This window comes from Somniosus microcephalus, chromosome 5 (assembly GCF_052327205.1).
Source record: "Somniosus microcephalus isolate GS21.2 chromosome 5, FLI_Smic_1.0, whole genome shotgun sequence".
Lineage (NCBI taxonomy): Eukaryota > Metazoa > Chordata > Chondrichthyes > Squaliformes > Somniosidae > Somniosus > Somniosus microcephalus.
Genome location: NC_140991.1, coordinates 99,055,072 through 99,078,844, shown reverse-complemented (window position 1 = coordinate 99,078,844; position 23,773 = coordinate 99,055,072). Strand labels below are relative to the sequence as shown.

At 46.3% G+C, this 23,773-nt stretch overlaps 1 protein-coding gene across 1 annotated transcript in view; it reads right to left on the bottom strand.

The window, feature by feature from the left end:
- Positions 1-23,773, bottom strand: part of LOC147117226 (raftlin-like) — a 167,058-nt gene that overhangs the window by 61,962 nt on the left and 81,323 nt on the right. Inside the window, exons 4-5 of the mRNA XM_085988025.1 lie at positions 10,919-11,027; positions 5,744-6,431 (exon numbers count right to left, since the gene is read on the bottom strand). Coding sequence (XP_085844151.1) covers positions 5,744-6,431; positions 10,919-11,027 — 797 coding nt within the window. The remainder of the gene's footprint in view (positions 1-5,743; positions 6,432-10,918; positions 11,028-23,773) is intronic.

Here is a 23,773-nt window from a genome sequence, read left to right as displayed (position 1 = left end):
TGCAGGCCACTCACCCCAAATATTAAAATTACTCTGTCCCCAGAATTTGTGGTAAGATCTGTTAGCACAGGGAATTCCCTCCCCACTACACTTCCTGCAGCAGAGCAGGACATCAGCAATTTCAGGTCTCTGAGTGATGCAGATTTTCTCTGAGGAATTATAATGCAAAACATTATATTGCTCAATTAATGCTATGTAACAAAAATCAATATATCAAAAATTGCATCTCTAATTATATACTACAAACACAACCCCTTTTAACCTTAATAAATATTCTTGATTTGTTCACCTGCCAGACACACATTACCCAGATGATAAAAATTGAAATAAAATACTCACTGCAGTAATGCTATATTGACTCATAGGGGGAGTGTTTGCTAGTGCTATTGGGGAGGGTTTAAACTAAAATGGCAGGGAGTTGGGAACCTGTGCAGGGAGACAGAGGAAAGGGAAGAAAGGATAGAAACAAAAGACAGGAGGGAGAAAAGCAAAAGTGGAAGGCAAAGAAATCAAGGGTGTAAATCAAACAGGGCTACAGTAAATAATAATTATAAAAGGACGAAGAGTGTTAAAAAAAAAGCCTAAAGGCTTTGTGTCTTAATGCGAGGAGCATTTGTAATAAGGTGGATGAATTAGCTGCGCAAATAGATGTAAATGGATATGATGTAATTGGAATTACGGAGACATGGCTCCAGGGTGACCAAGGCTGGAAATTCAACATCCAGGGGTATTCAATATTCAGGAAGGACAGGCAAAAAGGAAAAGGAGGTGGGGTAGCATTGCTGGTTAAAGAGGAAATTAACACAATAGTAAGGAAGGAGATTAGCTCTGATGATGTGGAATCTGTATGGGTAGAGCTGAGAAATACCAAGGGGCAGAAAACATTAGTGGGAGTTGTATACAGACTCCCGAAGAGTAATGCTAAGGTTGGGGATGGCATTAAATGGGAAATTAGAGATGCGTGCAATAATGGCACAGCAGTTATCATGGGTGACTTTAATCTACATATAGATTGGGCTAACCAAATTAGTAACAATACTGTGGAGGAGGAATTCCTAGAGTGTATACGGGATGGTTTCCTGGACCAATACGTCGAGGAACCAACTAGAGATCAGGCCATCTTAGACTGGGTATTATGTAATGAGAAAGGATTAATTAGCAATCTTGTTGTGCGAAGCCCCTTGGGGAGGAGCGATCATAATATGATAGAATTCTTCATTAAGATGGAGAGTGAAGTAGTTGACTCAGAGACTAGGGTCCTGAATTTAAATAAAGGAAACTATGATGGTATGAGGCGCGAGTTGGCTAGGGTGGATTGGGGAACGTTACTTAAAGGGTTGACGGTGGATAGGCAATGGTAAACATTTAAAGATTGCATGGATGAACTACAGAATTTGTTCATCCCTGTTTGGCATAAAAATAAAACAAAAAAGGTGACTCAACCGTGGCTAACAAGGGAAATTAGGGATAGCATAAGATCCAAGGAGAGGACATATAAATTGGCCAGAAAAAGCAGCGAAACTGAGGATTGGGAGCAGTTTAGTATTCAGCAAAGGAGGACAAAGGGATTAATTAAGAGGGCGAAAATAGAATATGAGAGTAAGCTTTCAGGGAACATAAAAACTGACTGTAAAAGCTTCTATAGATATGTGAAGAGAAAAAGATTGGTGAAGTCAAGCATAGGTCCCTTGCAGTCAGAATCAGGGGAATTTATAATGGGGAACAAAGAAATGGCAGACCAATTAAATATATACTTTGGTTCTGTCTTCACAAAGGAGGACACAAATAACCTTCCAGAGATTTCGGGGAACATAGGGTCTAATGAGAGGGAGGAATTGAATGAAATCAGTATTTGTAGGGAAATGGTGTTAGGGAAATTGATGGGATTGAAGGCTGATAAATCCCCAGGGCCTGATAATCTACATCCTAGGGTACTTAAGGAAGTGGCCCTAGAAATAGTAGATGCATTGCTGGTCATCTTCCAAAATTCTAGAGACTCTGGAATAGTTCCCATGGATTGGAGGGTAGCTAATGTAACCCCACTATTTAAAAAAGGTGGTAGAGAGAAAACGGGGAATTATAGACCGGTAAGCCTGACATCGGTAGTGGGGAAAATGCTAGAGTCCATTATAAAAGATGTAATAGCAGAGCACTTGGAAAACAGTGACAGGATCGGACAAAGTCAACATGGATTTACAAAAGGTAAATCATGCTTGACTAATCTACTGGAATTTTTTGAGGATGTAACTGGTAGAATAGATAAGGGAGAACCAGTGGATGTGGTGTATTTGGACTTTCAGAAGGCTTTCGATAAGGTCCCTCATAAGAGATTGGCGTGCAAAGTTAAAGCACAAGGGATTGGGGGTAAGGTACTGACTTGGATAGAGAACTGGTTGGCAGACAGGAAGCAAAGAGTTGGAATAAACAGGTCTTTTTCCGAGTGGAAGGCAGTGACTAGTGGGGTACCGCAGGGATCGGTGCTAGGACCTCAGCTATTCACAATATATATATAAATGATCTAGATAAGGGAACTAGATGTACTATCTCCAAGTTTGCAGATGACACAAAGCTGGGTGGGCGTGTGTGCTGTGAGGAGGATGCAGAGAAACTCCAGTATGATTTGGACAGGTTGGGTGATTGGGCAGATGCATGGCAGATGCAGTATAATGTGGATAAATGCGATGTTATCCACTTTGGTGGCAAAAACAGGAAGACAGATTATTATCTGAACGGCAACAGATTGGGAAAAGGGGAAGTACAATGAGACCTGGCTGTCCTTGTGCACCAGTCGCTGAAGGTAAGCATGCAGGTGCAGCAGGCGGTTAAGAAGGCAAATGGTATGTTGGCCTTCATAGCAAGAGGATTCGAGTACAGGAGCAAGGATGTCTTGTTGCAGTCGTACAGGGCCTTGGTGAGACCACACCTTGAGTATTGTGTGCAGTTTTGGTCACCTTATCTGAGAAAGGATGTTCTTTCCGTGGAGGGAGTGCAGCGAAGATTCACCCGACTGATACCTGGGATGGCAGGAATGACGTATGAAGAGAGATTGGGTCGATTAGGCTTATATTCGCTAGAGTTTAGAAGAATGAGAGGGGATCTCATTGAAACTTATAAAATTCTAACAGGAATAGACAGACTAGATGCAAGAAGGATGTTCCCGATGGCGGGGGAGTCCAGAACCAGGGGTCAGAGTATAAGGATAAGGGGTAAGCCATTTAGGACTGAGATGAAGAGGAATTTCTTCACCCAGAGAGTGGTGAACCTGTGGAATTCTCTACCACACAAGGCAGTTGAGGCCAATTCATTAAATATATTCAAGAAGGGGTTAGATATATTTCTTAAGGCTGAAGGGATCAAGGGATATGGGGAGAAAGCAGGGACAGGGTACTGAATTTGGATGATCAGCCATGATCTCATTAAATGGACGAACAGGCTCGAGGGGCTGAATGGCATACTCCTGCTCCTATCTTCTATGTTTCTATGACTCATACTAGGAGACAACTTATTTTAAAGCGAAGGCAGTAACTCAGTGAAGCACATGGAAGACGTACGGCAGAAAAAAGAAAAAACAAAACACAGGAGGGTCAGTAATGAGAGGACACAAGTTTAAGGTAATTGGTAAAAGAATCAGAGGGGAGATAAGGAGAATTTTGTTTACTCAGCACGTTATTGTGACCGGGAATGCACTGGCTGAAAGGGTGGGAGGAGCAGATTCAATAGTAACTTTCAAAAGGGAATTGGATAAATGCTTTAAAAGGAAACATTTCCAGGGGAGCGCGACTAATTGGTTCTTTCAAAGAGTTGGCACAGGGACAGTGGGCCAAAGGGACTCCTTCTATGCTGCATAATTCTATGATTCTATGACACAGCTGTTAATCAAAGGCAGAAAATTACAATATCTGATTACGGTTCTCCACACAAAGGGGTAAAAATTGCTTTAGGCCCGTTTTCAAGCCTGGAATGGTCGCCGTGTACAGGGCATCCCATTTGGAAGGCCCAAAATTGGGTCTCGGGCCTCATTAACATTATTGTGCAAGAATGTTTGCATCTCCACAGGCAACTCACCCATTTTAAAATGATATACATTTTGGGCCGGCTGGGAGCAGCAGTGGAGCGGCTGAGATACTGTGGAATCAGGGGACACATGTCATTACAGAGCAGGCTCATTGGGTGCCCTATTAACCAACAAAATGATGCTTGACTTGGGGAGATGTCTAAATAAGGTTAAGAGAAAAGGCAAAGTATATTCTTATTTCGAACATTCTTGCACAATGTGAAAATGGACCTTTGATTTGCCAATACTATTTCTACATTCATTACAAGTATTTAAAATAAGAACTACCCTGTATTTTGAGAATTATTAAATGGGACTAAATACTCAGTCTGATTTATAATGAATGAGTATTTTGCTATGAATATTATAAAATTTGATATTCGATAAATCGCCCACAAGTTTTATGAGGATGTAACTAGCAGAGTAGATAAAGGGGAACCAGTGGATGTAGTTTATTTGGATTTCCAAAAGGCATTCGATAAGGTGCCACATAAAAGGTTATTATTACACAAGATAAGAGCTAATGGGGTTGGGGGTAATACAGTAGCATGGATAGAGGATTGGTTAACAGACAGAAAACAGAGAGTAGGGATAAACGGATCCTTTTCAGGTTGGGAGGTTGTAACTACTGGGGTGCCGCAAGGATCAGTGTTGGGGTCTCAGCTATTTACAATCTATATTAATGACCTAGATGAAGGAATCAAGTGTAATGTATCCAAGTTTGCTGATGATACAAAACTAGGTGGGACAGTAAGCTGTGAGGAGAACACAAAGAGTCTGCAAAGGGATATAGATAGACTAAGTGAGTGGGCAGTAAAGTGGCAGGTGGAGTATAATGTAGGGAAATGTGAGGTTATTCACTTTGGTAGAAAGAATAGAAAAACAGAATATTTTTTAAATGGTGAGAAACTTTCAAATGTTGGTGTTCAGAGAGATTTGGGTGTCCTCGTGCAAGAAACACAGAAAACTAGCATGCAGGTACAGCAGGCAATAAGGAAGGCAAATGGCATGTTGGCCTTTATTGCAAGGGGGTTGGAGTATAAGAGTAAGGAAGTCTTGCTACAATTGTACAGGGCCTTGGTGAGACCACACCTGGAGTACTGTGCACAGTTTTGGTATCCTTATCTAAGGAAGGATATACTTGCCTTGGAGGCAGTGCAACAAAGGTTCACTAGATTGATTCCTGGGATGAGAGGGTTGTCCTATGATGAGAAATTGTGTAGAATGGACATATACTCTCTTGGAGTTTAGAAGAATGAGAGGTGATCTCATTGAAGCATACAAGATTCTGAAGGGGATTGACAGGGTAGATGCTGAGAGGTTGTTTCCCTTGGCTGGAGTGTCTAGAACTAGGGGGCATAGTCTCAGGATAAGGGGTCGGCCATTTAGGACTGAGATGAGAAATTTCTTCGCTCAGAGGGTGGTGAATCTTTGGAATTCTCTACCCCAGAGGGCTGTGGAGGCTCGGTCATTGAGTATATTCAAGACAGAGATCGATAGATTTTTGGATATTAAGGGAATCAAGGGATATGGGGATAGTGCAGGAAAGTGGAGTTGAGGTCGAAGATCAGCTATGATCTTATTGAATGGTGGAGCAGGCTCGAAGGGCCGTATGGCCTACCCCTGCTCCTATTTCTTATGTTGTTATGTTCTTAAGACCCTAAACACAGTAAAGCAAAAGCAACTCACCCACACCATTCTTCTTTCCATTCTCTTCGGGCTCGCTGTGTGCCCCCTGTTTGCTGTCATTAGCCTCAGACACAATCGTTGCCTCATTTGCTTCATGACTTCCTGTTATCTGCTTCCCCTCAGCATGCTCGTTTGTTGCTATGGGCGACTGCTCCCCCCCAGCTGTCCCCTCAGCGTGCTCGTTTGTTGCTATGGGTGGCCGCTCCCCCCCAGCTGTCCCCCCAGCATGCAGTCCATCCGTTGCTTTGGTTTCAGATGCTTCTGCTCGTGATGAAGCTTTTTGTTTATCAGTAACTTTGCCTTCTGCCTCACAACCAGCTGTGCTCTTATTTTGTAGCTGTCCTTCCTCTTTTTGATATTCTTGACTTGACAAGTCTGCCATGGGTTCTTCACCCTTGACTTGACCCTGACCAGCTTGTCCTTCACACTGGGATGCCTCCCCTTGGTTTATTTTTTGTGTTGCCTTCCCCTCTGTAGCTACTGCTTCCTGATTCTGTGCAAGTTTATCTCTATTGATATTGTTTTGTCCATTTTGACCAGCATTCTTTTCCCCTTTCGTTGAGTTGTTTTGACACAAAGGACTGTTAACTGCTGAGGCTTCTTCAGGCCTTTCCACTGAATTTGCTGTAGAATTTTGGTGCTGCACAAGTCCAACAAACCGTAAGCCTTTTCTCGATCCTTCTTGTACCTGATTATTAATCAGAAAATAATTACTTAACATTACTTTTTTAAAAACTTTTCTCTCCTGTCACTCCTCTTCTGAAGACTTCAGGGGTGGTTTTCAACTGCTAACCGCCCATTCCTTATCTGAGAAACGGGTGGTCAGCAATTGAAAATCGGGGGAGGGGACACCTTCGCCACCCCATTGATGGCCAAGGCCCTGTAAATGTGAGGAGGTAGAGGCAATTCCAGGGGGTGGGGCCTCAAACAGGCGAGCTGGTGCCCAAAGCTCACTGGCAGTATGTTAATGAGGCCCGGGTCTCAAAATCGCTTAGGCCTCAAGCCAGCATCAAAGAGTGACAGCTTGGCTGACTTCATGCCTGTTTTGGGCACCATTTGAAAATTGCCCCCAGTAACTTATGCTGGACCATGGTTCAACAAGCATCAGCGAGCCACCAGTGGCTCAGCTAAGTGGCCATTCTTCACATGTAGAGCTAGTCACTGGGTGTCAGCGGGCTGTTCAACCATTATGGGTCATAGCCAAGGTCAATCCTGTTTTCATAATATCCATGGACATCCAAGGATGATTGGATAATGATCAGGATCAGGAACTCTAAATGACATTCCCTTCCCTTGCCCAGAAATACTAAATTGATTGTTGTGCCTCACTGCTGCTGGCTGAGATCAGCTAACTCAACACAGAGAGGGTTGGGGAATGGTTGGGGGGGAGGGGGGTGTGGGGATTGAACCTAAAAGCTTCTTGGTCTGTTTGTCTCAGTACCATGCCAGGCATTCCATTTACCAATTGAACCATCACAGAGATCTGAGTGTTTATTTTCTGGAATACTATATAAAAACATAAAACACATCGTCACGTAACATTAACAACTTTCCAATAATCCTATTGGTCAAACCAACTTTTAACATGCCTCAATCTGTTGAACAGTAATAATAAAAGCCCAGGTTTGTTTATCCATTTAATGGCAGGCAGAATAAATGGGTTTTTTACATAAGAACATAAATATTAGGAGTAGGAGTAGGCCATTCGGCCCCTTGAGCCTGCTCTGCCATTCAATAAGATCATGGCTGATCTTCTACCTCAACTCTACTTTCCTGTACTATCCCCATATCCTTTGATTTGCTTAATATCCAAAAATGTATCGATCTCTGTCTTGAATATACTCAACGACTGAGCCTCCACAGCCCTCTGGGGTAGAGAATTCCAAAGAGTCACCGCCCTCTGACTGAAGAAATTTCTCCTCATCTCAGTCCTAAATGGCCGACCCCTTATTCTGAGACTGTGACCCCTGGTTCTAGACTCCCCAGCCAGGGGAAACACCCTCCCTGCATCTACCCTGTCAAGCCCTGTAAGAATTTTGTATGTTTCAATGAGATCACCTCTTCTAAACTCTAGATAATATAGGCCTAGTCTACTCAATTTCTCCTCATAGGACAATCCCCCCATCCCAGGAATCAGTCTGGTGAACCTTCGTTGCACTCACTCTATGGTAAATATATCCTTCCTTAGGTAAGGAGACCAAAACTCTACACAATACTCCAGTTGTGGTCTCACCAGGGCCCTATATAATTGCAGTAAGACATCTTTACTCTTATACTCAAATCCTCTTGTAATAAAAGCCAACATACCATTTGCATTCCTAATTGTTTGCTGTATCTGCATGTTAACTTTCAGTGATTGGTGTACAAGGACACCCAGGTCCCTCTGAACACCAACATTTCCCACTCTCTCACCATTTAAAAAATACCCTGCTTGTCTATTTTTCCTACCAAAGTGGATAACTTCACATTTCTCCACATTATATTCCATTCGCCATGTTCTTGCCTATTCACTTAGCCTGTCTATATCCCCTTGAAGCCTCTTTGCATCCTCCTCACAACTTACATTCTCACCCAGCTTTGTATAATCAGCAAACTTGGATATATTACATTTGGTCCCCTCATCCAAATCATTGATATAGATTGTGAATAGCTGAGGCCCAAGCACTGATCCTTGCGGTACCCCACTAGTTACAGCCTGCCGACCCAAAAATGACCCGTTTATTCCTACTCTCTGTTTTCTGTCCGTTAACCAATCCTCAATCCATGTTAGTATATTACCCCCAATCCCAGGGGGTAAATAACCTTTGTTTAATAACCTCCTTGTGTGGTACCTTATCGAATGCCTTCTGAAAATCCAAATACAACCTCAAAAAACCCTAACAGATTGTCAAACACGATTCCCCTTTCATAAATCCATGTTGACTCTGTCCAATCCTACTTTTATTTTCTAAGTGCCTGTTACCACATCCTTAATACTAGATTCTAACACTTTCCCTACTACTGATGTCAGGCTAACTGGTCTGTAGTTCCCAGTTTTCACTCTCCCTCCTTTCTTACTACGCATAGCAAACAACACTTAATTATGAACAACAGAAATGTAAACACTGACATTTTACAGAGTATTTGAGTGATGTAATCATATAATTATATATGTTAATGTATCCGTTATTGTATAATTGTATAGATGTTAGCCCAACAGGTATCACATTTTCCCCAAATTATTTCCCAGGAATCATTCTGGTGAACCTTCGTTGCACTCACTCTATGGTAAATATATCCTTCCTTAGGTAAGGAGACCAAAACTGTACACAATACTCCATTTTTAAACAATTTCATATAAATGTTTTGCAATTAGATCTTTTGGTTTCCTCTTTACCACACTCTTTCCTTAATATTTACAGAACATTTTATCCACCTTCTAAAATTGTGATAAAACTAGTTGGGGTTGATTTTAACTGTTCCAGCCAAATAGGAAACAGGCAGTAGTGGGTTAGCTGCCTGTGTTAATTTAAGCCAGCCCACTGCCGCCTGTTTCCTGCATAGCGGGAACAGTTCAAATTGACCCCAGTAATATTTTCTCAAAGTGCAATCCAATGTCAAATAAGGAATACTTTCCAAACACACAAAATAAAGGTTTTTCACCTCTGTGTAGCAGCTATATTTCCTGCATTCACTTCAGTGCACAGCTAAGCCTCTGAGGCTTGGTCTGTTGTTCACTATTTGTGGTACTTGAAAGGTAAGGGGTAACATTACTGGCAGAAAATTCTATGCATAATATATATAGTGACAAGTACTTTCAAACATGGGTTTCTTGATGGGTGTTTAAGAGTATACATGATCAGGAAGATTCCGATCTTGCAGTCATCATTTAGGGAGTTGACATGAGAACATTAATTCAAAACAGCTGTTTTTTTCTCACAGCACAGCAATGAAGGAATGAACAATCAAGAGTTTGTTGCAATCGTTTTTATTTCGTGCCTTCAAGAGAGCAGTTTAATTGGTTCTGCATCTTCCCCTTCACTCACAGAAGAGATTTTATATACAAGACATAGTCTGTGACACTGGGTAAAGAATATCACTCTATATCCTGGCTACAGTTAAAAATAAAAAAATCTCCTGTATCATGACTTTCCAGCTGCATTTTGAATGTATAAAGTACACATTTATCAGAGAAAATTAAAGTTATTTTATAAAATGGAAGTGAAATATAAATGTTAAATAATTGCTGGTTACTGAGTTACCATGCAATTACTATAAATAATGGTGTCCTCATGTTGGGAAGTATAACTTCTCCTTATACATTACAGAAGTTATTTTATTTTATTTAGATCTGAGAATATTGTATAAATACAAATGATAATAGAGAGTATAATAATAAATAAAACATGCATTTTAGTGCAACAGATATGTATTACTTTGTGTTAATTATGAGAAGCTTAAAAAAGTGACTGAGCTGCCACAGGAAGAAGCTCATGATACCTAGATGAAACACGGTAATGGTTTACTGCAGACGGTATATGCTGCTGGGCTTATTTCCACAGGTGGCACAGCTCAGAGCTGGCACAGATCATTAAACCATACCCATGATTTACAACCTAGATTCCTCGCATTCACAGTGTCTAAACATCACTCTCGGAACACAATCATGACCAGAAATAATATGTTTTCCATTTTTCTCTCAAATGTAATTTAAGCAGCTTCCTGATCAATACTCTATACTTTATTCCTATTCGTGTCCTATATTATTATGTTTCTGCAACAACAAAACTTTAAATAAACCTTTTCATTTCTTGGAGAGTTTAAGCAATTCTGTCTGTTAGGAGTTTGAACCACAATTTCTCTGCAGCCTCAATTGAAAACAGAGGCATTAATTGGCTGTGTACCAGAAAAATATCCTCTGTCACCAGTACATTATTGAGGCTTTCTTTAGATTCTAGGCTTAGCTTTGGCAAAAGAAAACTGACAGGAGCACTGAAGGGGAAGTTACATTTCCTGAGTGGAGGTGCCTTATATTAGCATGGAAAGCAGCCAGGTGCTGAACACATTGTGTTCTAGGGAATTTACTAAGCTCCCAGTTTGTAAGAAGCACCTGCAAATAAGCAGATTGAAAACTTATTTTCCATGAAAACAATACTAATGCTTTTAAGAAAAGAAAAAAATGGATTAGGTTCTTACTTTTTGCAGGACATCTGCTAGCCCTTTGGAGTTAGGAAGTTGGTTGGACAGCAAACACAATTCTACTTCAAGGCTGGATGGCTCAGTCTTGGCATTATTCTCTTCAGAGCTGAGGAGATTGTAGAACATTAAGTATGAGTTATGGTGATCCTCAAAGATGTTATTAGTAACATTTATTCAATTTTTAAAATTAATTTTAGTTTATTTTATTCCCCCACAGACACACTATTATTTTCTTTATCCCTCATAATCACAAACATATCACCCTCCCTCCAGACAGTGACTTGAATGAAACAGATTGGGTTAGAACAATTGGACTTGTGAATGACGACTGCAGCAAGAGGTAAGAGTCAAGCAGTACAGAGAATTGGTGTTAGCTCTTTTTGCACCCTACAAAAGAATGTTTTTCAACAGTGTGTAAACTGCGAAAACTCATCAAACAAGTTGAAATGACAGGAGTTTGGCATGTGTACTCATGAGCATTTTGTTGGGAGTCTTATGCTCAAATAATTGAGCTATTGAACTATCAGTTCCAAACTATTTTCATTAAAATTCTTAGGCCGCGATTTCGCCGGCCGAGGTGGGAAAGGTCATTGTCAGGATATGTTCCGGTGTCTACTGAGGCCCGCCAAAAAAAAAGATTTTACATTAATGAGCCTTGTTAAGCCCGCCCGACGCACTCCCCAACCCTATTAGAAAGTGCAAGTCAGGTGACGTTAGCATTGAAGCTTCTCTTGACAGTTTAGTTAAAGGGCCCATGGCCCCACTTCATTCCACTTCCTGAATTTGAAACGACCATTGCTGAGATAGCTTGTTCAACTCCAAAAATGAGCTCACAAAGGCAGAGGGCTACACCTCGATTCAGTGATGACTCCCTCCATGTTCTTGTGGAGGGAGTCAGAGCACACAGGAAAGTTCTCTTCCCTGCCAGTGGTCGGAAGAGACCTCCCCAGGAGACCAAGACAGCTTCGCTGCAAATAGCTGAGGAGGACACAAGCAGGGATGTGGTCAGGATGACCAGGCTGCAGTGGCGCAAATGTTTCAATGATCTCAGTAGATTACGAAACATTACTGCAAAGCCACACTCAATCGCATCCTGCTGTGTCACTCAGCACATCCCCATCACTCTGCCTTCCCTACCCTACACCTGGCACATCCTTACTCACACCAACTTACCTTGCACCTCCACCCATCCCTCTCTATCTACATTATCACTTCCTCATCTCACTAGCCACCCCTCACACTCACCCTCATCCTAGTCCAATCGTACCAACTAACAACACACAAGGGTAGGCACTTGTGTGTTTTAGCCAATGTTCATGTGAAGTTTCTGTTAATGTGCTGTCAAACATTGAAATCTTTATTTTCAACACTTTGGGGTCGATTTTCAGTGTGCCGTGAGGCGGGCTTTTAGGCGTGCGGGGGGCTAGAATCCTTAATTCGGGGGTCCCGACACCATCCCGCCCAAAACCCGCCTCCATGTAAGTTTCAAAGGAGGCGGGTACCCGCCCCACACTAGGACCCGCCGACCCGAGGCGGGAAGGGATTAGTGCCAATTAACTGCCTGTTAACAGGTAGTTAACAGGCAGTTTTTAGCCTAATCCCTATTTTGAAGGGTGTCGTGTGGGATTCCCGACGGCTCCAAACCACGCCAGGTTAGAGGAGTCGGGCCGTCGGGTTGAAGGACTTGGAGGGGTCGAGATGTCGGTGTTCAGCTGAGTGATGGGTGTATCAGTGCAAAGGTAAGTGTGTTTGGTGTGTCTAAAGTGTGTAAAGAAGTTTAAATTACCTGTACTTACCTTAACAGCCTTCCTTCCTCTAGGCTTTGGGAGTCCATCATTCAGCCGGCACAGAAAGCAGAATGGCTGCGATCTGTCAAAAGTGACAGCCTGCAGCTTTCAGTGCCGGTGAGGTTTCTAACTGAGTCTGCGTAGAAGGATTCAGGTTAGAAGTAAGACTGTCAGTGTTTGACAGCTTCAAACAGCTGTGAAACACTGATATTTCATCTGTCAGCACGTCTTGACAGATGAAATTTCAGTCTGTGACATCACCTGTTGCCGGGTGGCCCTTAATTTGGCCTGCTGAGCCCGCTGGGCGGGCTCAACAAGGTCAATCAAGTGAAAATCGCGTGGATTGGCCGCATCTCGATGGAGGCGGGACTACAACCCGAAAGTTGTAGTCCCGCCTCCTTCCTGACTTCTGAATGAAAATTCAGCCCTTTGTGTTCTTGGACAGATTTGTGTGCACCTTTGGAAGTGGCTTAGTGAGTTGCAGTGAATGGTGAGGCATAACGGTACACCCTGTAATGCTGATGAGTGTGAAAGAAATGGCTTGGGCATTGTAGGGATGCTTTATGGTGTTGGTATGGGGTGGTGCCAAGCTGGTGCATCATGTGGCAGCCAGGGTACAGCGTCAAGTGAAATAAATTTGGCCATGGTGAGGCCATCCCTGGCGTCCTGGGCAGCAATGTGGTCGTGTGTTGATGCTCTCTATCCTGTGCAGCATCAGTTGATTGCAGAGAAGGTTGGTGTTGTTATTGGTGCTGATGGCGTGCCTGGTGATGCTGGTGTTGGGGCTGACCATGGTGGGATTCTGAGGAGGTAAGAGAGTGTAAACCGTACCCATTCTAATGTAATAGATGGCAGGCGACGGAGAGATGACAGAAGCAAATCCGTCAATGGTGAGAGAGGTTGTTCCAATGAGGTGCCACTGGATAGAGAGTTGGCTCTAAACAATTGTAAACTACAGAAATCTCTATATGTCTTACAAGTGCAGTAACCAACAGTTTCTGAGCTCTGAAACTGAACAGCTGCAACATGGTATCCTTTATACCACTTCTGCAGCTGTCAGGTTATCAGCTAAATCAAACCAGACTCGACTCTCGACAGCGGGTAACCTGTGGGGGTGCACGTAAAATTAGAAGGTAGGCTCAAAATAGCATTAAATTGGCTCTTAACAAGCCATTTAATGATGTCAATTGTCTCCCCCGTCGCTTGGTGTCGGGTCTGTTCTGCACAGACAGACCCGACACCTGGGAGACTCACGTGGAGGCGGGTTGGCAGCGGGTTTCCTACTCGCTGTCAATCTTTGCTATTTTGACAGATGGCCCGTCTCCGAACCCGCCCTCTGAGCACCGGCAAAATCCAGCCAGTGTTGCAGTACCTTCTTTCATAAAACTATAAAGATTGAATCATAAATCAAATCAGATCTACGTTAAACATCAATGAACATTATTTCAACACTCAAGTGCTCCAGTACTGTTAAGTTGCATTACTGATAAAAATCACCAAAAATATGGAAATTATTCTAGAATTGTCTTTCTGTTTCTAATTTTCCCTAAACTCCTCCACTATCACATTTGCTCCCTCATCGAGAATCAGTCATTCTGTGTTCAGCCAACAGCAGTCCCAACCTCCCCACCAAGAAGAAGCAGGGTTTTCTCAAGACTCCACGTCCATTCCCAATCTTATGTACTGAAAAATTGGGTAAATGACTAAGTGCTTCTACTCTTATCTTTTTTTGAAACTTGCCATCTAGGAAATCCAACATTGATTTCCAAAATTTGGAGTAAATAGTGTAGAGCATTCTGCTTCCACACAATGGCTGGAATTTTCCCAGTGCCAAGCGTGCGGGTTTGGGGGCGGGTTGGCAGTTAAATTCACGGAAATTGACAGTGCATTAGGGACCCGCCGTCATCCCATCGACTTCCACATTTAACTCAGGTGCATTTCCCAGCGCACCACGGACCAGCTCAGGAGAGGCGGATGACCTTATTGAAGTACTTAACTACTTGTTGAGACAACCTTAAGAGGCTTTTTAACATCAGGTTTTGGCTTTAACTTTTTACGCACAGGATTCACGCACATCGGGAGCCTCGCCTATGAAGAGGTGGCAGAAGCTCAGTGGCTATTGTGCGAGTCCACAGCTAAAAAACACATAAATTCTCCCACATTACACCTGCTCCCTTGCCTACTGCAAAGGCTCTTGCTGACTCCATTCTGTGCAAAGATTTAGCTGTCAGGAGTTTTCAAGTCATTTCTGCAACCTCGGAAGCCACTCTCACCACATTGCTAGTCACTATCAAAAGATTGAGGGATTCTGCCTCTGATCGCCACTTTACCTGCCATATATTACATCAGCATGGATGCCGCTTTTGCTGTCTCACCTTGGACCTCAGAATCAAGATGAGCCCCAGCACCAACAACACCAGCCACACCAGCAGCAGCAGCAACTACAACAGCAGCCTTCTCCTCACTGACCTGATGCTCCACAAGAGAGGGGGATCAGCACAGGGCTGCACCACACAGGAGGCGATACCCCCAACACAGGGTATACATGATGTGGAGATGCCGGTGTTGGACTGGGGTGGACAAATGTGAGAAGTCACACAACACCAGGTTATAGTCCAACAGCTTTATTTGAAATCACAAGCTTTCGGAGCGCTGCTCCGAACTTCACCTGACGAAGGAGCAGCGCTCCGAAAGCTTGTGATTTCAAATAAAGCTGTTGGACTATAGCCTGGTGTTGTGTGACTTCTCACAGGGTATACAGGCAGAGGATAAGCTTCCTGGACATGCCAGGTCATGGCAGACATTTGTAGCTTGCTGAAACAAGATCTGCTGCCCAGAGGAACTGGTGGACATGCCTTACCAGTGGTTGTCAAAGTCACCACCGTCCTCAACATCTTCGCCTCAGGCTCCTTCCAGGGATATGCAGCAGACATTTGCAGGATCTCACAGTTGGTCACCTACAGAGGCATCACCCAGGTGACCGATGCCATGTTTGACAAGTCAACCAATTATGTCAACTTTGCCACTGATGAAGCCAGTGTTACTGAGCAGGCGCTGGGCTTTGTGGCACTGGCCCTTCACCAACAACACCACAAATCAGTCCTACAATGACCAAGCCATTCCTCTCACCCAAATGCCCATAGCTTGAGGTTAAGTAATGTCTCACCATTTACTCCAAGTGATAAAGCCACTTCCCAGGTAGCAGGCAAAAATGGACAAGATGGGAAAGTTGTGCAAAGAAATAAATTTATATGCGTCATAAATATAACTGAAACTTAACATTAACATTTTGTCATACACCCATGTGCATACCCTTGTGCATCTTCGATAGTGTCTTTTTTCTTTTCCGAGTGCTTCTACGAGGTGCAACCCCTGTGGCTTCAGCAGAGATAGAGGCAGCCTGCTCACTTCCCTGCTGCGACTGCTTAGACACTTTTGGCGGATGTCCTCTAGGTTTTGGAGCCTGTGAGGGCCCCGCCAAAGACTGCTCCTCCTGCAACTGTGCAGGGGCAGATTCGACCATCGGGATCCGAGGCAGCATGTGGGGATCTGACTGAGGGAGAGGCAATGAGGGAGAAGTTGGAGCACTTTGAGAAGAGCCCCCACTTTCATGCCCCCTCTCACCATCATCCCGCTCATGGGCCACCCGCACTTCCCTGCTAGCAAGGAGTTGGAGAGCACCTTGCTGCACATCAGTGGGGCGATAATCGCCCAAGTTTACATTAATATCCCTCCTTGAGATGAGGTCTATGAGTATCTGCCATCTGTTGTCCACAGTAAGCATGTTCTCGTTCAACTGGCGCATTAGCTGCTCCATGCAGGTGGCCATCATTTTCATGGAACAGCACATCGTCGTCATCACCTGCGAGATGGTGGTGCTCATATTGGAGATGGACTCCTCCATTCTCTGTACATCAGCACACATCGCGGCTGCAAAAGCTGCCAGAGCCTCATGCAATTGTTGCTGCCCCTCTAAGATCATCCTCTTTCTCGATGGCCCCTCAGGTTCAGCATCTGCAAGCAGCTCAGCTGAGCTTGAAGCATCCTGCGCCCTCTGGCGAGGAGTCTCCCCTGCTGTCCCTGTCAAAACCATCAGCTCTTGCTCACTTGTGATGTGTGAGACACCAGGTGACATCACTACTCTATTTGGCACAGGACCCACGGAGGTGTGCGTATCTGTGCTGGTGCTGGCTGCGCTTGGATCTGCTGACGGTGCACCCTCAGAGAATGGAGCTTCCTCTGAGGAGTCATCTTCCTCCTCCAGCTGGACAGTGGGGGCACTTGATGGACCTGTGGGAGAGTAAAGAGATAAATTAGAAGTCTTATGATAAGAATGGGTAACGTTACCATTATGCACATGATGACATTTCACTGGATGCTGACATCAGTCACCATACGAGTGACTGCTGTGTGCCATGTGACTGTATGAGATTTAATTCTGTCACCAGGTCGCTGGGAGGTCTCCCTTTCTCTGTCTCCCACTGCCAGCAGCTCTGCAACTCCAGAGATTTCGAGGGCCACCTCCTCTGCTGGTTTCAGATTACTGAAGACTGGAGGGCCACCTCCGGTTCTCTGCCTCTCCCTGTTGTTGTGTGCTCTCTTCTCCTGCAAGGAGGGAAAGAAGAGTGAGTGTAGTGTATGTACTTTGCAGAAGGAACTATATTCTGCAGCCCCTGTATACTGCAGTACCAGTAGTGACCACCCTTGTATATAAGCCTGTGTAGTAACATTTGCATAGTAGTTCCAGGTTGCTTCCATTCAGTAAAGACCTGTTATAACCAACTCCTGCAGTCCATGTCTCAATTATACACGGACATAATACTGGCGACGAGCAGATACGAACTTACCTACAGTCTGCACCACCTCATGGGGATCCATCCCTGAAGCGAAGTTATCAGAGGTCGAGGCCAGAAGGAAGAAAGAAACAGAAGAAACGGGCATCGACCGTGGGCATCCGCCTCTGAGTCAGCGGAGTTGAAGATTTGCAGGAGAGGCTGTCGAGAGCGGGGCTTGGTTATCCTGCCGATGGTACTTCAGCTAATCGGGCTGGTGGCAGGTAGTACACTGATCCTTCCTGGGCTGCGGCGGTCTAGAGCTCGAGCGGGTGGCTTTGCAACGGGGCCGAGCAGCGTTGTCGGGAAGAGGAGAGAGAGAGAGGGTGGAGCACACAGGGCGCGGCCGGTGCTACGAAGCCGGGCAGCGTACAGACCTGAGAGGAGGGAGGCAAGAGTCCCACAGGGTTGTTCCGACGACGGGGAAATAATAAAAATTAAACGCGCAGAAAGCCGCGAGGAGCTGCAGTTTGCCACGGGAACCGCGGAGAGCGGCATTAGCAGCAGCGCGGGGGGAAGTGCGCGAAGACCATAGGGCATCGCCATCAAGGCATAAAACGCCAGCAACAGCGCCATCTTAATCCAGCGGGGAAGAAGGCAAAGCGTGGGAGGCGCCATTTTGTTAAATCGGGGAAGAAGGCAAAGCGCGGGAGGCGCCATCTTAGATTTCCAAGATGCCGAAGACTGGCAATATCACTGCCTTCGATAATGCAATAGAAGACTGGACCACGTATGTGGAAAGAGTCGAGGTATATTGCGAGGCAAACGAAGTAGCCGATGAGAAAAAGGCATCGGTACTGCTAAACTTAATGGGCGCAAGAACGTACGGCCTATTGCGGGACCTGATTACTCCAGCCAAACCGAAGGCGAAGAGTTTTAATGAAATTGTTGCTATCCTACAGGAACACCTAAATCCTACACCGCTGCTGATAGCAGAAAGATTTAAATTCCACAGGAGAAATCAGCATAAAGATGAGAGCAATGCTGATTACCTTATGGAACTACGCAAGCTATCAAAGCACTGCCAGTTCGGAGCAGGACTGGCAGATACCTTACGGGACAAATTTGTCTGTGGACTCCTGAGTGAAGGAACCCAGAAGAGGTTACTCTCAGAGAAAGAGCTGACGCTAGATAAGGCTTTCAGCATGGCAGTATCGTACGAAGCAGCAGCAAGGGGAGCTGCGGAAATACAGCAAAAGCCACAGGAATACGGCACCCACGAAATGACACGGGGATTTGCAAAATGTTATCGCTGCGGCAGAACAACCCATGACCAGAAGGACTGCTGGTCCAAGGACAAAATATGCAGGCAATGCGGAAAGATGGAACACATTGCACGAGTTTGCAGGTCTGGGAAGAAGACCGACGACAACAAAAAGGCGACTAAGGAACCGTACAGGAAAGTACAAAAGATGACGGACAGTAGTTCCGAAGACCAGATGAGCGATAGTGAATCCGGGAACAAGAGACTAAGCTGTCTCAAACTTCACAACGTAATCGCAAAAGAGGATCACCGAACCATTTGGGTCACCCTCACGATAGCAGGGTCCAAAGTCAAAATGGAATTGGATACAGGATCAGCTCTAACCGTCATGAATCGATGAGACTATGAGCGGCTATTCTCACACATACCCTTGAAAGAGACATCCATTGTCTTGAAGACGTATACGGGGCAAAAAGTATACCCCAGAGGAAAAATAAGGGTGCCTGTCGAATACAACGGCAAGGAAAGACAGAAATTGTATCTGTACATACTGCAAGATGGTGGACCACCGTTATTGGGACGTGAATGAATCAGAAAGATAAGTTTAGACTGGCACTCCATTCAGGCACTGACGGTGGCTGGTAAAAAGGATGACGACGTCACTCCTGGACGATTGTCAACAATCTTAGCTAACGCCAAAGAGGTATTTCAGCAAGAACTGGGAACTCTTAAAGGCGTAACCGCCTCGATAAAAATAGAAGAGAATGCAATTCCCAAGTTTTTCAAAGCAAGACCGGTACCATATGCAATTCGCCCAGCCGTCGAGGCAGAGCTGGAGAATCTGGAGAATGCAGGCGTGTTATCTAAGGTACACTGGAGCGAGTGGGCGACACCCATCGTTCCTGTCATGAAGAAAACGTTAAACAATACGTCTGAGGAGCCAAGGAAGGTTCGCATCTGTGGGGACTTCAAGGTGATGGTGAACCCAGTCCTTCACACAGTACAATATCCTCTTCCAAGGATAGAAGATATCTTCACCTCACTATCTGGAGGGAAGCGTTTTACAAAAATTGACCTAGCACAAGCGTATTTGCAGATGGAGGTTGAAGAATCCTCTAGGAAGTGTCTCACGATAAACACTCACAAAGGTCTTTACCAGTATAATCGACTGGTATTCGGAGTAGCATCAGCTCCGGCAATATGGCAAAGAGCGATGGAACAAGTCCTGCAAGGAATTCCAGGGACTCAGTGTTACTTGGACGACATCCTAGTGACAGGTGAAGATGACAGTGAACACCTTGCCAACCTAGAGCAGGTGCTCACTGATGTGCCTCAATAAATCCGAGACTCGATGTTAGCGAAACAAAACAAGGCTTTTATTGACTTAGAAGGTAACACGCAGAGGAGAATGTATCTTCCATCCAGAGGTCTGCCGTACTGGATGTGCTGCAGGCTGGGCCAGCTTACATAGGAGCCAGGTATGGGCGGAGCCCTACACACAGTACAATACAATGGAAATGAAACTGAAACCAACCACAGTCACAGGCAGAGAAATACTGATGAGTGATGAATGGAATATTTCATCACATTCACCCCTTCTATAGATTTAGTCTGTTCGGGGGTTTGATAGTCCTCTGCGACCGACGTGGCTGTTGTGGTGCCGCGGGTGTCGGCTGGGTGTCCCCGGTGGCCTCCTGGGTCTCTGCCGGGGGTGCCGCCAGGGTTGTTGAAGGGGTAGTTGGTGGGGGTACCGTTGGTCGATGTTCTTCCGGGGGTGATGAAAGAGTAGTGGGTGGGTAAGAGTTGCTGTGGTCGTTGTTGCTGCTGTTGTCGTGGTTGTTGTCGTTACCGGCTGGGGCGACGTCTTTTATGGACACGGTGTCCTCCCTTCCGTCGGCGTGCCGGACATACGCGTATTGGGGGTTGGCGTGGAGTAGGTGCACTGACTCCATGAGAGGGTCCATCTTGTGGCCCCTCACATGCCTTCGCACGAATACCAGACCTGGGGTGGAGAGCCATGACGGCATGGATACGCCTGAGGCGGATTTCCGGGGAAAGACAAACATTCGCTCATGAGGCGTGGCATTAGTGGCAGTACACAATAGCGACCGTATCGAATGGAGCACATCTGGAGGACTTCCTGCCAGCGGGAGATAGGGAGGCCTTTGGTCCTTAGAGCTAGAGTGACTGCTTTCCATACTGTCCCGTTCTCTCGCTCCACTTGACCGTTACCCCGGGGGTTGTAGCTGGTGGTACGGCTCATGGCGATCCCCCTGGACAGCATGTACTGGCGTAGCTCTTCACTCATGAAGGACGCCCCCCTATCCGTATGGATGTAGCTCGGCATACCGAACAGGCAGAACAGGCTGTTGAGGCATTTAATGACCGTGGCGCTGGTCATGTCTGGGCAGGGGAAGGCGAATGGGAAACGAGAGTATTCGTCCACAATGTTCAGGAAGTAAACATTGCGGTCGACGGACGGGAGGGGGCCCTTGAAATCTAAGCTGAGCCGCTCAAAGGGCCGTGTAGCTTTGATTAAGTGGGCTCTATCTGGGCGGTAGAACCGAGGCTTGCACTCAGCGCAAGTGCGACAGTTCCTGGTCAGGGACCGAACTTCCTCAATCAAGTAGGGTAAGTTGCGGGACTTTATGAAGTGGAACAGCCGCGTGACCCCTGGGTAGCAGAGGTCATTGTGGAGGGTCTGTAGCCGATACCCGGTGGCGCTGGCACACATCCCTCGTGAGAGGGCGTCGGGGGATTCGTTAAGGGCCCCTGGCCGGTAAATTATGTCATAATCGAAGGTGGAGAGCTCAATCCGCCACCTAAGAATCTTATCATTTTTAATCTTCCCCCTCTGTTTATTATTGAACATAAACGCTACCGACCGCTGGTCGGTAAGTAGGGTGAAGCGTTTGCCGGCTAAGTAGTGGCGCCAGTGGCGCACTGCCTCCACGATGGCTTGGGCCTCCTTTTCTACGGAGGAGTGTCTGATCTCGGGCCCTTGGAGGGTCCTCGAGAAGAAAGCTACGGGCCGCCCCGCCTGGTTGAGGGTGGCCGCCAAGGCAAAGTCAGACGCATCACTTTCCACTTCAAAGGGAGTGTTCTCGTCCACTGCCTGTAACGTGGCCCGCTCAATATCCTGCTTAATGCTTTTGAAGGCGGCATGGGCCTCAGCAGAGAGCGGAAAAGAGGATGCTTTCAAGAGGGGGCGGGCTTTGTCGGAGTAGTTGGGGACCCATTGGGAATAATAAGAAAATAACCCCAGGCACCTTTTCAGGGCTTTGGGAGTGTCGGGCAGGGGCAGCTCCCGTAGGGGGCGCAATCGGTCGGGGTCTGGTCCGATTTCCCCATTCTCCACCACGCTGCCTAGTATGCAGAGGCGCGTGGTGTTGTAAACGCACTTGTCCTCGTTGTAGGTGAGGTTGAGTTTTTGTGCGGTTTTCAGGAACCTCTCGAGGTTCGAGTCGTGATCCTGCTGGTTGTGACCGCAGATGGTGACGTTGTCGAGGTAGGGGAAGGTTGCCTGCAAGTGGTGGTCATCGACCATGCGGTCCATCTCCCTCTGGAAGACCGAGACCCCATTCGTCACCCCAAAGGGGACTCTGAGGAATTGGTAGAGGCGTCCGTTCGCCTCGAAGGCGGTGTACGGGCGGTCCTCTGCTCTGATAGGGAGCTGGTGGTACGCTGACTTGAGGTCGATGGTGGAGAACACCCGGTATTGGGCGATTTGGTTCACCATTTCTGATATGCGGGGTAGCGGGTAGGCGTCTAGTTGGGTGTACCTGTTGATCGTTTGACTATAGTTGATCACCATCCGTTTCTTCTCGCTACCCCTTACCACCACCACTTGGGCGCGCCACGGGCTATTGCTGCGTTCAATAATGCGCTCTTTCAGGAGCCTGTCTACCTCGGTCGCGATAAACCGCCTGTCCTCCCAGCTGTACCTCCTGCTTTTGGTCGCTATTGGCCGGCAGTTAGGGGTAAGGTTCGCGAATAGCGAAGGCGGCTTTACCTTCAGGGTAGCTAGACCGCACACTGTGAGGGGCGGCTGGGACCCACCGTAATTGAGCGTGATGCTTTGGTGGTAGCACTGGAAATCCAGGCCCAAGATCACGCTCGCACATAGATTCTTCATGATTAATACTTTAAAATTATCGTATACAGTTCCGTTAACGGACAATTGTACCGTGCAGTAACCCATAATGGTCGATGTCTGGGTTTTATCAGCCATAGAGATGGTACCCCGAGTAGGGACCACCATTAGGGAGAGTTGTTGTACCAGTTCAGGGTGGATAAAACTCTCCGTGCTTCCACTGTCAATTAAACATTTAACCCTGCACCCGTTTACCTCGATGTCCACCATTGGTTTGGATAGCGGGTGCGGCCTGGTCTGGTCCACTGTGACCGATGCCACTGTAGGGCCCTGATCGAGACAAGGTGGCGTCCACGCTGTCTGCTCACAAGATGGCGGACCCCACGAGGTCGGGCAAGATGGCGTCCAAGATGGCCGCTCCCACGGCGCACACGCGGCGGTGGCGGGTTTTCCGGTGGGGTTCCCTCTGCACACCTTCCCGAAGTGCCCCTTCTTACCGCACTTAAAGCAGGTGGTGCCTTTCGCCGGGCACAGGTTTCTGGTGTGCTTCGGCTGCCCGCAGAAGTAGCAGTTGGGTCCCCAACGCGTCGCGGCTGTCGTAGGGCTTCTGGGGGGAGAGCGGGGCCCCGATGGTGTCGGGCTGCTGGGCGGGGAAGATGCCTTCCAAGATGGCGGCGCCCTTGGTGCACACGTGGCGGCGTGGACGGCGCGGGCTGAAGAGTAGGCGTCCGAGTTTCTCTGGGCCACATCCAGGGATCGTGCTGTGTCCGCAGCCTGTTTCAGGTCCAATCCCGTTTTTTCCAGCCGTCTCTGCCGGATGTAAGTGGAGCTGAGGCCTGTGATAAAGGCATCGCGAACAAGCTCGTCAGTGTACACTGCGGCTTTTACATCTTGGCACTTGCAGTCTTTGCCAAGCATTTTCAGGGTGCCTAGGAA